This window comes from Lontra canadensis, unplaced genomic scaffold (assembly GCF_010015895.1).
Source record: "Lontra canadensis isolate GAN:19392208 unplaced genomic scaffold, GSC_riverotter_1.0 scaffold4, whole genome shotgun sequence".
NCBI lineage: Eukaryota > Metazoa > Chordata > Mammalia > Carnivora > Mustelidae > Lontra > Lontra canadensis.
Genome location: NW_022630998.1, coordinates 33,459,993 through 33,474,468, shown reverse-complemented (window position 1 = coordinate 33,474,468; position 14,476 = coordinate 33,459,993). Strand labels below are relative to the sequence as shown.

Below are 14,476 nucleotides of genomic sequence, written 5' to 3'. Positions count from 1 at the left end.
GATAACAATTACTAAGAGGAAATGAGATACACTGAACAACCCCTTTGACAAAACACAGAGGTCAAAGTCTTTGGAAAAAAATATTTAAAACCTGTGTGGCCACGAAACAGTTTTTTCTAGCACTATTGTGAGAAGACATAATTTAGTATCTTTGGATAGATATTGCAGTTTTAATATATATATAAATAAAAATATTTCCTATAAGCATTCTTTTAGGGCTCATTATTGGTATTCAAAGTAATCTATAATGTATTACAAGAAGAGAGCTAGTGATCATGTCATCACTTTTTATGAAAAACTTTTAGTGGTACCTTTTTAGCAGAAAAGACAGGTAAGTTTTCTTGATATGCTATCTTTTGCTTAGCTGGTGATTCAGATTTCGAAAAGTTTTATCTCTGATTTGCATTTGAGAGTTGGGACATGTTCAGTTACAGGCTTTGCAAATTTGTGGTTCTACATAAAGAATTGTAAAAGAACATTTAAAAAACCTGTCCTTTTCCCTTTTTGCTCATCCTGCCCAAAGTAATATATATTTTTTTCTGGTCCAAGCAGATCGATAGGTCTACAATGTCCACCTGAGCGACAGGGCTAAAAATTTAGATTGTTTATTCGGATGCCAGTGTATTGAAGTAAGTGTCGCTAACAATGCATCTTTAATCCAAATGGTTTTGCATAATTTGAGAAACACTTATAAAAGTAAAAGGATAATTCCCATTGTACTTTACTGTGGATGCAGAATACCTGTGCTATGAATCGGGAGCTAACAGTAAAGAGAATGACTATAATATAAACTAGATTATAAGATCCACCCAGCAATTTAAAAAATGTTTCATTTTTTAATGAAAAATATATATAAATAGCAAAATTCTTCAGATTTACATGATTTTTTTCCTATGTGCATTCTGATAGTCTCTAGATAATTGAATCCAACTTCAAAATGACTTAAGCCAATGACCTCAAAACGAGGTTCCCAGAACAGTACACAATGACGAAACCTGAAGCAATAAAGCGCCGATGAACTGAAATGTAAATACTCATCCTATTAGGACATGACTGAATTTTCACTTACTTAATTTGGTTTTGGAGTTCTATTGGCTGTCTTCAGACACCTCCCTTTCACATCTTAAATTGTGTCTCAAGGGTGTTAGGGGAGAATTCAACAGTCTGAGGCATCCCAATAAAGTTCATGTGATGTTACAGAGCACTTTCTGAATAGAGGGGTTACATATACCGACTCCCCCCGGGGCTCAGAAGCTACCTGTCCCGCAAGACGCACGTACCACGCTCACCGTCTTCCCAACCTGCCCTCTGTGGAGAACCTTCTCCAGCCGCTGTGGAAGGAGGCTGCGCGGAAGGCAGGAGTTGCGCGCGCGGCCGCTCGCGGGCGGGGGCGGGGAACGGGGAGGGGCGGTGCCGGCGCGCGCGGGCGGGGTGTGCGCGCCGCAGCCGCCGCGTCACCAGCGTGCGGCACGTGCCCATGTTTACGTCCCTCGTGGAGCAGCCTACGTAAGCAGCCAAATGGCAACATTGTGGCGATACTGAGGCTCAGAGTTTAGGAGACGCGTCTATCCGTCAGGCCGGCTCCGGGCGGTCGGGAAGAGGAGGAGAAGGAGGAGGGGCGGGGAGATCGGCCTGGGCGAGCGGCGGAGACTTACACACCGCTTGCTCCTACCGCCTACCGGCCTGCCCGGCCCCGCGGGACCCGCTCCTCACCTTCAGAGAGCCACAGACGCAGCACCGCGGCCTCGCGCTGGGGGCGGCCGGGACGGGCGCGAGGCGCTGCCGCAGCACCGGGTTTGTAAACAGATCCAGCCGCACGTGACCATGTGAACTACCTGCTCCGGGGACGCGTATTGTCTTTCCTGCGAGCCGCGCCACAAAGGAGCGCGGCGGGTTCAAGTGAGGAGGGCCCGGCGAGCAAGCGGGGAGAGCCGGCTGGCGCGCTAAGATGGCCGAAGGCGCCCAGCGAGGGTGAGCGGGGGGCGCGGTGCAGCCAGCCGGTGAGTCTTCGAGCGGGCAGGGCCACCGGCGCATCCCCCGCGGCCTGGCACCGGAGCCACCATGTCGTTCGCGCTGGAGGAGACGCTCGAGTCGGACTGGGTGGCCGTGAGGCCCCATGTGTTCGACGAGCGCGAGAAGCACAAGTTCGTCTTCATTGTGGCCTGGAACGAGATTGAGGGCAAGTTTGCCATAACCTGCCACAACCGGACGGCCCAGAGGCAGAGGAGCGGCTCCCGGGAGCAGGCGGGGTCACGAGGAGGTGCTGAGCCCGGAGCACCCGCGTCCGACGGGACCCGCGCGCCAGGCAGCCCAGCGGGCAAGGGCCGGCCGGAGGCCACGGCCTCTGCGACTCTGGGTAGAAGCCCGGGGCCCCGGAGGAGCGCGGCCTGGGCGGAGGGCGGCTCTCCGCGGAGCGCGCGCAGCCTTCGTGGGGACCCGCTGCTGCGGTGTCCCGCCGGCAAAGGGGCGGAGAGCCCCCTCAGGAGCCCAGTGCGGGCCAAGACCAGCCCGGTCCGAAGGGGATCTGAAGGCAAAGATGCGGGGGCCGCTGCAGCAGGGGCCCCGCCGGCGCCCAGGGAGGCCCCGTTGTCCTCCGTGCGAGTAGTGAGCGCTTGCGGGGCGGTCTCCGAGGAGATAGAGGTGCTGGAAATGGTGAGGGAGGACGAAGTGGCCCCGGCGGCCCTGGCGCTGTCGGACGCGGAGCAGCCGCCTTCCACCGTCGAGCTGGAGTCCCCGGCCGAGGAGTGTAGCTGGGCCGGGCTCTTCTCCTTCCAGGATCTGCGTGCTGTGCACCAGCAGCTGTGTTCTGTGAACTCGCAGCTGGAGCAGTGCCTGCCGGTATTCCCCGAGGAGCCCTCTGGCATGTGGACCGTGTTGTTCGGGGGCGCCCCAGAGATGACGGAGCAGGAGATCGACACTCTGTGTTACCAGCTCCAGGTCTACCTGGGCCATGGCCTGGACACCTGCGGCTGGAAGATCCTCTCCCAGGTTCTTTTCACTGAGACCGATGATCCCGAGGAGTATTACGAAAGCCTTAGCGAGCTGCGGCAGAAGGGCTATGAAGAAGTGCTTCAGCGGGCCAGGAAGCGCATCCAGGAGGTAAGAACCTACTCTGGGCTGCAGTCATTGGTTTTAGCTACTCACTGCCGGAGGCTGGAGCCTCTGTGTAGGCTGTGACCATGACAATATGGGAGACTTTTTCTTCTGGACCGGAGAAGAGGAAGAAGATGGATCCCTTACCAATCAACTCCTTGATTACTTTCAGTGGTGGGAAAACCGTGGCTTTTCTTAATTGGCCCTCTGAAGGAACTTTGATTGTTTTTAGACTTCTTTATAGCATTTATCAAATAGGCTGTATATAAGTGGTGTGTTTTCTACTCAGTGCTGCAGGTAATAAAGCCACTAAGAGGCGACCCATAAATATACACTGAGCATTCCTATCTCTTTTCCTTCTCCAACAATAACTGCTCAGATATTAATCTTACTTTTCTGATGTCCTGTTGATTTATTCAAAATAGTTTGTCTTAGGGAATACAGTTTTTGTTTTTGTTTTTTTTTAAGTCTCCGTTTGTAGTTTGGCAACTTAGGCAAATTTTAAATTAGTTTTCCTTCAAATGAGTGGCCTATCCAAATGAAAAAGCACCATGCGAATGTATTTTTAAGGGCTTATGAGTAGTCTCGAGTCTTTATAACTGGTTGGTGTTTAACTCCTGTTTTAGGGAGGAAAAAAGGTCTTGAGCAGGAATGTTTATTATACTTTCGTACTTGTAAAAGTAGTACAAAGCTTTTTCAAACCATCTTACACCTAAAATTACAGGAAATAATGTATAAGGACTGCATGGGTATATATGAGGAGGTCTGTGATTTGTAGGATGTACATAATTTGCAGTCATGCCTACCGTAGAGTTTCTGCTCAAAGAACAGTAGGGAAAAAAGTATTTTAAAATGTACTTTAAAATTTAGTTTTTGGGTCACCTGGCTGGCTCACTCAATAAACCCTGCAGCTCTTGATCTTGGGGTTGTGAATTTGAGTCCTATGTTGGGTGTGGAAATTACTTAAAAATGAATATTAAAAAAAAAAAAAGATACACTTTAGTTTCCCTAATGGGCACTAACAGATACTTCCTGAAAGCTATTATTTTTAGTATTAGTACCGATTGAGGTTAGAGGTGGCGTCGGGAAATGCCCCTTTTTATGATGTTTATATTCCTGATATTGTGTTGTCATCTGTTAACCTTGCCTGTGTTTATAAAAGCTCGAATCCTGCTATTAAGGCTAGGAAGCTGGTACCTCGTGGTTTATCCATGGAATCCTATGTATTTTTCATTGCTAGATTTGGGGCGTTTTTCTTGCTTAACTCACAGTGCTTTCATACAACTTCCTGAATCCAGATTTTCACTCCTTCCTGTTAGTTTACTTTGTCCTAAGCATCACCCACCTGTAATGTGATCCCTAGAATTCTGGGGATGTTTTTATTCTCTTCTTCTTTTTTTTTTTTTAATAAGATTTTTTATTTATTTGCGAGAGAGAAAGTGAGCATGTGTGTGCATGATTGGGGGGGAGGGAGAGGGAGAAGCAGACTCCCCACTGAGCAGGGAACCCCATTTGCCAACTTGATCTTAGAATCCTGGGATCATGACCTGAGCTGAAGGCAGACACGCAACTAATGAGCCACCCAGGTGCCCCTGTTTCCCTCTTTATCATCTACATCGGGAATCTGTGTTCTACCATAATTCTTTTTGGAAGGAAGTGGTAAATTTTAAATGGTCACATATATTCTCTTTAAAGTTTTGTTAATATTGATTTGATTAATATTGTATTTCTTTTAAACTATGTTGGACAATATCAATATTTCTTTCTCATAATTTTTTGTTGAACTTGATTGTTTTTTAAGTTTTGTATTTATTAGCAAGAGAGCGTGTGCATGAGCTGGTGGGCGGCAGGCCCCTGTGGGCAGAGACAGAAGCAGACTCTGCTGAGCAGGGAGCCTGAAGAGGCTCAATCCTAGAACCCTGAGCCAAAGTCAGATGCTTAACTGACTGAGCCACCCAGGCAACCCCTAAACTTTATATCTCTAAATGATGTAGACTTGTTTAGTTTTAATTTTATTGATTTTTGAAAGAGTAATTTTGTCTGGTTTCATTCAAATAGGGTAAAAAATGAGAGCTGCCAAAAAATAGATACAGTTTTCTGGAACTTTTCCATGGGGGTGGAGGGTTACATTTTTTAAAAAATATCTTTTCCTAATGTTATGTTGACCATGGTGTTGAGTTTTCTTTAACAAACAGAATTTGAAGTTTTATAGAGTATTTTGTGTTCTGGAAGACAAGTTAAAAGAAGTTTATTATGAATTCATTTGACATTAAATATATAAATTTTTGGTGCTTCGATTAGTAGATTTGAACAGTATTTGAAAAGTAATTATCAAGACAAGAAATGGATTCAGTTTAGTGCTCACCCTGGTATCTGCTGGAAGTTTATATTGAAAGAAATGAAGCTCAGTAGGGAGAAAGGGTAGTGGGTTTAATTAGCGACTTCTGTTATGGGCATGATAATAGGAGTGTAAGAGCATGGCAGCCATGTTTTTTTGTTTTTTCTTAGCTGCTTAAAATGTTTTACTATTTTAATAGTTTGCAGTAACTTTTTTAGGTAGACTATAGAAATGCGTAATTTTTGTGCTATTGATTTTATTAAATTTAGTATAATGGTTTTTTTGTTCCCACTTCTGCAGTTGACTTGTGGAAGTGGTTATAAAGGTGTTCAAGCCAGGTATATCTGGTAAATCAAACACATTCTTAGGTATATATTACTTAGAAAATTTAAACTTTTGGTTGTGTTTTTCCTTCTTTATTTTCTCTGGATCTATTTTCTGCTTTTTTTTTTTTTCCTCTCCAGTATCCCTTTTCCTATCTATTTAAAGGCTTTCGCCTAAAGACCACACCTGTTTTTGTTCAAAATGGTCCGTAAATTGTGTAAAGGAGGTGATTTTTTGTTTTGTTTTAGTAGAACAGACTGTACAACTAGATTGTAAACTTCTCAAGGTCACTGGCCTTGAGCGGTATCTTGGAATTTTCTCTGCCATCCCTAGTTCAGGGCCACACATCTTGAGCATTCTTAATATTTGTGGAGCAAGGACACCAGAGGTGTTTTTGTTGTTGTTGCTTTTTAGTATTACAAGAATTCAGGAGATTTAGAAGAAATTTTAAAATGTGTGTAAATAAAATTTTATTATAAATTGCTAAATGTAAATTCCACATAAGGGACCATGCTATTTAGAAACTGAGAGTTAGGGGTGCCTGGGTGGCTCAGTGGGTTAAAGCCTCTGTCTTCGGCTCAGGTCATGATTCCAGGGTCCTGGAATCAAGCCCCGATCTCGGGCTCTCTGCTCAGCAGGGAGCCTGCTTCCTTCCTCTGTCTCTGCCTGCCTCTCTGCCTACTTGTGATCTCTGTCAAATGAATAAATAAAAATCTTAAAAAAAAAAACCTGAGAGTTAAACCTTATAAAACTGTAAATAACTTTCTAAATAAGGGGTCTTTATCTGAGGCTAGTGAATTCCCTATAAGTTGAGGGGAACTATAGATGGACTTTAATGGGGTACCATAAAGTAGCATACTAAGTTTTATATGCATAGACATTTGCATTTTTGTAGAAAGGCTTTTATCAAATTCTTTAAGGTGTTCTTCAGAAAGAGCTTTAAAACCACAGTTGTAAATCATTTGCTTTGTAAGCTTTGGGCGTACCTCTATTGGAGTTTAAGTTTTAGAATATACTTACAATTTAATATGGGGTTATAAGAAGTACTTCTATATCAGTTCTGTGAAATATTGAAGAATAAAATACTAAGTTCTTTCCTACACGTTTTAATGATTCACAGATTTGGTCAGTTGACTAGGAATTATAGCTTGTGAGAAGGTATAATTTATGTAATACTAATAAGAAATTTTTACTTAGTTTTAAAGATTTATTTATTTATTTCGAGAGGAGGAAGAGGGAGAGGCAGAAGGAGAGAATCTTGCACGCAGACTTCCTGCTGAGCAAGGAGCCTGACATGGGAATGGATCCTACAATCCATGAGATCGTTACCTGAGCTGAAAACAGGAGGCAGATGCTTAACTGACTGAGCCACCCAGGTGCCCCACTAATGAGAAATTTTTAGATAACATAGGAATTGTGAGGTTCTGTGCTACTTAGGGCCTTAATCTTAAATGAAGTTAGTAATTTATTAAATGGTAGGTTTGTTTTAGACTTTTACAAGGGTTTGCTGTAAGGAGTGCTATTTGTATAGCACCCTATTTGAATGAATCAGGTGCCACCAAGGCCGCTGGGGATGGTTTTGAGCAGTAGTCTTAGTTGTTGGTTAGAGCTGGGGATCATATTATAGTGTATATGCATGGGTGACCTGTACCGTGGCTTACTTACCTCTGATGACCTCGATTTTGTAAATAGTGGTTTCCTTATAAGGACAACTATTGTTGAAATAGTTGTGGTCCTTTAGATAGTGAACCTTAACTATGATCGTAGGCTTGGTTAAGATCTAAAATAGTCTTCTCTTTGGAGAAGAGATTATGTTTATACAGTTGCTCAGCTAACTTCTTCCCAGTTGATTTTAACTTATTGCTAGTAAAGCAAACAAACAAAAAAGTACTGAGAGCAGTATGTGTTTTTGTTAGTAACCATGTAAGGGATGCTGCAGAGAGAGCCTACCTAATGTTTGGAGTCAGAAAGACCTGGCTTCCAAATAGAACGCAACACTTCCGTGACCTACTTTGTTAACCTTCTTAAAACAGGGAAATGGAGAAGATACTTAAAAGATATCTAAGATTTAAGTAAGATATTATGAAAAAGTGCTTAACAAAGTGGAATGTATAAAGGAGGCTTCCAGGAAGTGTTCTCTTCTTTCCTGTAATGAGGATTCTTCAGAGTTTTTTCACCTCAGCATTTCTTTAAGGGAATGTAACTAATATTTATTGGCACTACTTAGGTATTGGTGTTTCATGTTTACTATCTCCTTTCATCCTCCCCACTCTCTTTTCAGGTAAATCGTGTTTTATACCTCTTTTACTGAAGCAGAAGTTGAAACTTAAAGATGTTGGATTTGGCCAACCTTAAATAGCTAAGTTGTGACCAAACTGAGATTCAAGTGTAGATTGGTTTGAATCCAAACATGTGCATTTTCTGCCATGCCTTGTTTCTTTGAAGACAATAGAAGGGATGTCAGTCTCTACTCCTGAGAATGGGAGAGTGGCTATATTTAAAACTTCTAGTCAGTTCAATAATGGCTTTTAAATTGAGATAACTCATTTTTTTAATTTCAAATGAACTATGATAGGCATGCTGTGGGGCAGAGTCTCATGTTGTGTTACAGAAGAAAGGGGTTGCCTAGGGGTGCAAGGATGGGTTTATGTTAGACAAGAGTGCCCAACTGCTGTTTTCCTTTGTAACTTAAAATGACTCAGATGTAAATAACTAACGTAAGGGACAGGGAGCTCTAGAAAGAATGCTTACCATTTCTTCAACCAATTAGGACTTTTGAATTTTTCTGAAAAACTAGGATTAGTTATAAACTCTGGAGCCACACTGATATCCCAACTATATGTATTAGAGAAATCATAGTCTTTTTAGAGCCTGAGGATGCTGGCCTTTCACTGGGACAGTGTGCCTTTACCCATGATTAGGTATAAATAGTAGAAGTAGACTCAGGAAGGATTTAATGTAGTTGCAGCTGAGAGCGCTGTATGGCTGTATTTTCCCATAAAAATAGGGCACACACAGTTAAGGAATAATGAAGCTAAGTGAATTTTATAGGATTCTTGAAAGTTATGAAAGACTTGAAAGGTAGAGGCCGTGGAAACAATGATTCAGATACTAACTTTTTCTTCATTTCTGTGCCCAAATAAACTTGGCCATTTTTCACATCACTGAAAAGAGAGAAGTATAGAAAAAAGATGAATATATCCTTTTAGGTTAGCGTATCTATAATGCAGAGGCATGGAGGCTGGTGGGAGGAGAGCAGCAGCCTTCATGGTAACTGATTGATGTGATGCTTTCTCTGCTTGCTGTTTAACATTACATGATGCCCCATCCACCAGGTATTTCACAGTCTTGAAATCAGGCATGTTTCCTCCTTGCTAAAACCAGGCCAGCTTGGACAAACACTTGACTAATGGGAGTTCAGGGGTGTGGGGGTGGGACTACTGACCAATGTAGTACAGGGAAGAAGGGGAGAAGGTGAGTAGGCGGTTTGGTTTGTTAAACATAACAATTGTTATGTTTGAATTAGCAATCTTCACTCCCCAAATCTTCACATGTAACTTTAATCAGTCTCTCACTGTTCTCCATTGCTGCTTTATTTGACCTTTCATTGACTGTGGAATATTGCTGAAAGTGAGAATTGAAAGCAAAAGTTGGCCTTCCATTGATGGTTAAATGCCTGTGTGCTTACTTTTTTGTAATGGGAAGTTTCCTATGGCTCTTTTCACTCTTTAATAGGCCAGATCTGTTCCCTTTAATCTGCCCAGTTCCCTCAGTTGTTGATGGGAAAAAATTTAAGTTGCAAGGCTGAGAAAATGTAATGAAGACTAATAGTTCTTGGTGCTATTTGTTTTTTGATAGGAGTGAAGTTCCTTTGGACTTTCAAGCTTTTTGTAGTGGACTGTTAATACTAAGTAGCCTTAACAGAGAGTAAGTTATTAAAGCTCCAGAAAGGCAGAGAAGGATTCATTCAGCAAAAAGCTGGAAGATTTCATGAGTTTTCTTCAATGTGGAAAAATACCCTTTTATGCTTTTCCTTGGATTTTTTTTTTTTGTCTTTATTTTTTTAAAGATTATATTTATTTTAAGAGAGAGCACATAAGGGAGGGGTAAGGGAAGAGGAAGAGAATCCCAAGCAGACTCCCTGCTGAGCACCAAGCTGGCTTAGGGGGCTCCATCCCTTGACCCCAGACCAGAACCTGAGCCAAAATCAAGTCTGACACCCAACTGACTGAGCCACCCAGGTGCCCCTATGCTTGCCCCTGAATTTAAATTTTATATGGTTATAATTGCATATGATATATACTTTTTGTACTCTAGTAAAGGTTTTGTGGTATAGGCTGTGAAATAAAAATAGGCCTGATGGGCTAGAGGAGAATGGTTTTAAGGATAAGTGTATAAAATTCACTTAATGATGTGTGGTTTTATTTTTAACGTTAGCATTTGAGGGTGATGGCTAGGGGCTTAGTTGCTTTAACAAATATTAGTACATTCAGGTAACATAAGCATAGGGAGACTACAGTGATTAACAAAAATTGTGTTTTTCTTTACAAGAGGTTTTAAATACAGTTGGTTATCAAATTGGCCTGCTGCTAGGAATTAGTTGAGGCAGGGTTTTTGTTCGTTTGTTGAGGCATGGTATTTTTAAGAAGCTCTAACTACACTATGGTAAGTGCATAGGGGAAAGAAAATTTATTGAATGTGGCTCAATAAAATCTCTTTTTGTGCTAATTCTGATACTAGTAGCTTGACCTTAAAGACTGTCACTTAAGGTCCTTGGTCTCTGTGTCCCAGGTAAGACCAAGGTTAGAAGTTAAGGATCCCCAGGGTGGTTAACAGGTATAGTATGGCAAGTGTTGGAACTTGAGCCACTTGTCTTATGTGCTTGTATCCAGGTTTAGGGTCTCCTTGCTATAAACTGTTCAGACTGTTCAAGTCACAGCACTTCTAATTTTGCTAGAGTTTTTTTTTTAAGGCTTTAAAAAAGCCCTAAATTCATTTTTGACTGCACAGGGCATTAGAAGAGGGCAGAAGTGTTTCTTCCTGTTCTTATATTTGTTGGCCTCACTTTGTTCATTACTTGTTCTCAAGGTGTTCCCCATTTCCCCCAAAGTTTCTTTACATTTCCCCGTGGTTTCTAGTATTAAAACTGCTTTTCCATTTGAAAACTTGAAGTTACATTTACAAAGCAAATATTTAGCTACTAAAATTATTTCTCTCTCTTTTTTTAAGGTTTTATTTATTTGACAGCACCAGTAGGCAGAGCAGCAGAAAGAGAGAGAGTACAGGCAAGCAGAGAGAGAGGGAGAAGCAGGCTCTCTGCTGAGCTGGGAGCACAGCATGGGGCTGGATCCCAGGACCCTGGGATCATGACCTGAGCCAAAGTCAGACGCCTAACTGACTGAGCCACCCAGGCACCCCTAAAATTATTTCTTTAAAACTTCTTTATCTTCACCTTCCTGTCTAGGTGAGTCTATCTCCTCTTCGCTGACACCAATGGGGCCATGTTGAGAGGGACCTGTGTGTAGTGAAATATGTGAGGCTTTAAATTTTCAGTCATCGAAATAACCTTTATTGAATGCTTCCTGTGGCTCAAGCACTGTGCTGAGGTCTAAATTACCTCAGCGTGTAGATAGGAGTTAAGAGGTAGTTTTTTGACTTTTGAGTCTTGGCTCCTCTACCTGATAGCTTTGTGAACATGGGTCTACCTAATTGTCTTACTTCCTTAGCTGCTGCTTCTGTAAAGTGAGAGAACACTGCTGCCTTTAAAAATAGGTTTTATGTCAGTACTTAGAACAGTGCTGTGTACCCAGCAAACACTTGGTAAGTGTGAACTCTTAATGTTAATCTGCATATCAAACTAAGAGGTAGGGATTTTACCGTAGAGGATATAGGTTCAAAGAGATCAGATAAATTTGTGAAGATAACATATGTGGCGTGTAAGCAAACTGGATTCAAATCCAAGTCCAATTCTACCCTGCTTTCTTAATTGTTGGACCATAGACAGGGAGAGAAGCTAACTGATAAACATTGGCAAACTGAAATACTTGGTCAGTTTCTCATAACCAGACAAAAACATTAACAGTGTCTGGCTGCTGATTGTTTTTGGAAAACCTCGATTATGTCCGTAATACTGTAATAATGTTGTCTGTAATTAGAGAACATGGTAATCCTAAAGGAGGCTAATTTAAATTTGTGCATATGATACATGAGGCTCTATGTGAGACAGAATGCATGTCTGTCTGTCTTTTCTTTTTTTCTTTTTTTTTTTTCTTTTGATAGAGAATAAAAGGTGGAGCAGCAGGCAGAGGGAGAGGGAGAAACAGGCTCCCCCATGCAGGGCTTGATCCTATATCAGGGCCTAAACTGAAGGCAGACACTTAACCAACTGAGCCAACTGCACCCCTCTTTTTTTTTTTTTTTTTTTTTTTAAAGATTTTATTTATTTGAGAGAGAGAAAGAATAGGGGGAGAGGCAGTGGGACAGGGAGAAGCAGAATGCCTGCTGAGCAGAGAGCCTGACATGGGGCTTGATCCCAGGAACCTGAGATCATGACCTGAGCCTAAGGCAGATGCTTAACCAGTTGAGCCATCCCGGTGTCCCAATGCATGTAATTCTTAAAAGAATCATTTATAGGGGTACCTGGGTGGCTCAATGGATTAAGCATCCCACTCTTGATTTTGTCTTGGATCATGATCTCAGGGTGAGATCCAGCCCCATCTTGGACTCCACACTGGACGTGGAGCCTGCTTGAGATTCTCTCCGTCCCTGCCCCTGCGCCTCCCCACATCCCTCCTCATACTTGCTCTTTCTCTTAAAAAAAATTCATTTATAAAAATAATTTTTCTAAACCACAGAAAGAACAACTGATAGCTTAAATATTCTCTTGTAAAATCTATATATGTTAAGGGTTTAGACATTATGATAATTTTCCCTAAGTTTTCACATGTGTATTTTATCCCCCCCTTTTTTTTTAAGATTTTATTCATTTATTTGACAGAGCACCAGCAGGCAGAGGGAGGGGAGAAGCAGGCTGCCCGCTAAGCAGAGAGCCAGACGTGGGGCTCAATCCCAGGTTCCTGGGATCATGACCTGAGCCAAAGCAGATGCTTAACCAGCTGAGCCACCCAGGCACCCCCAAAATATTTTCCAGTGCTCTTCCCCCCCCCCTCCATGGGAGAGCTATAGAATTTGGTATAGTCTAAACTGAGACCTGAAATCTTACCTCCATCCTTCACTATTTACTCCCATTTAAATAATTCATCCATGACACCGAATAGTGACTATTACACTCCCTTTCCCCTTAATAGTACTAAATACGTATCTCATTGGCTAGATTTTTCTGGTTAGACAGGGGAGGAGGGCAGTTAAGTGTGTTACCCTCTCTTTATTTTTTGTTGGAAATCCTGCCCCCTTTTTTTTCTTGTATAGTAGATGATGTGAACTTGGGTGTTGGGGTTCCTAAATGAAAATGAAAAAGTTAGGACAAGCTGGGTTAATGAAATGAAGGATTAAGAGGGAAAGGGGATGAGAGGTGCCTGTTTGGCTTGGTCATGGAGCATGTAACTCCTGATCTTGGGGTTATGAGTTTGAGCCCCACATTGGGTGTAGAGATTACTTAAAAATAATGAAATTTTTAAAAAAGAAAGGGAGTGAGAATTAACTTAAGCAATATTTAAACTTGAAAAACTAGTGGGAATGGATAACATTTTTTTTTTTTTATTAACATATAATGTATTATTAGCCCCCGGCGTACAGGTCTGTGAATCGCCAGGTTTACAGCACTCACCATAGCACATACCTTCCCCAATGTCCATAACCCCACCACTCTCTCCCTACCCCCTCTCCCCAAGAACCCTCAGTTTGTTTTGTGAGATTAAGAGTCTTTATGGTTTGTCTCCCTCCCGATCCCATCTTGTTTCATTTATTCTTTTCCTACCCCCAAGGCCCCCACGTTGCATCTCCCCTTCCTCATATCAGGGAGATCATATGATATTTGTCTTTCTCTGATTAACTTATTTTGCTAAGCATAATACCCTCTAGTTCCATCCACATTGTCACAAATGGCAAGATTTCATTTCTTTTGATGGCTGCATAGTATTCCATTGTGTGTGTGTGTGTGTGTGTGTGTGTGTGTGTGTGTATGTGTGTGTGTGTGTATCTCAATCACATCTTTCGGACAACCTTGTTTAAGTAAAAGTAAATTATGTGCCAGCCCACAATGAAGACTGTGTAGGTGTTTGCTTTTGTAAATCATGTGTTAAAAAGTCTCTGGCTCCTTGAAGGGCCATGGAGTTGGCTTTTGAGAAGGTTTTATTTTACAGATTGAGCTTTGGAAAGAATTCCAAAATTAAGTAACAATTTCATTGTCTTTTCATCTTGTCTGACTGCATGACTCCCCACTTAATTTTTTTCAGTTTACCCTCTTCCCATGAAATATTTCATCGTACTTTGTCTTCCTACACTCAACAGATTGGCATGTTTCCTGTAAGGGAAAAATAGACTGGTTGTGAATAGGGACATAAAGGACAGTGTTTAGGAGCCTGAGTTAGGCTGTTGAGGATTCATACTTTCTTCCTTTCGTCCTCTACGTAACTTTAGGCAAGTTACTGGCATAATAGTTATGCCTATATCATACAGGAAGAGTAACAGAGAATGTGTGTAGAGAGTCTAGCAGAATACCTGGTACTAGAAGCCCTCAGTAAATACCAGCTATTATGATAT

The 14,476-nt window shown here is 42.0% G+C and overlaps 1 protein-coding gene across 2 annotated transcripts in view; it reads left to right on the top strand.

Moving 5' to 3' along the window:
• Nucleotides 1-1,471: 1,471 nt before the first annotated feature.
• Nucleotides 1,472-14,476, top strand: part of JMY (junction mediating and regulatory protein, p53 cofactor) — a 118,378-nt gene continuing 105,373 nt past the window's right edge. For both annotated transcript variants that reach the window (XM_032847827.1, XM_032847819.1), the window contains exon 1: nucleotides 1,472-3,099. In XM_032847827.1, coding sequence (XP_032703718.1) covers nucleotides 2,062-3,099 — 1,038 coding nt within the window. In that variant the 5' untranslated portion in view covers nucleotides 1,472-2,061. The remainder of the gene's footprint in view (nucleotides 3,100-14,476) is intronic.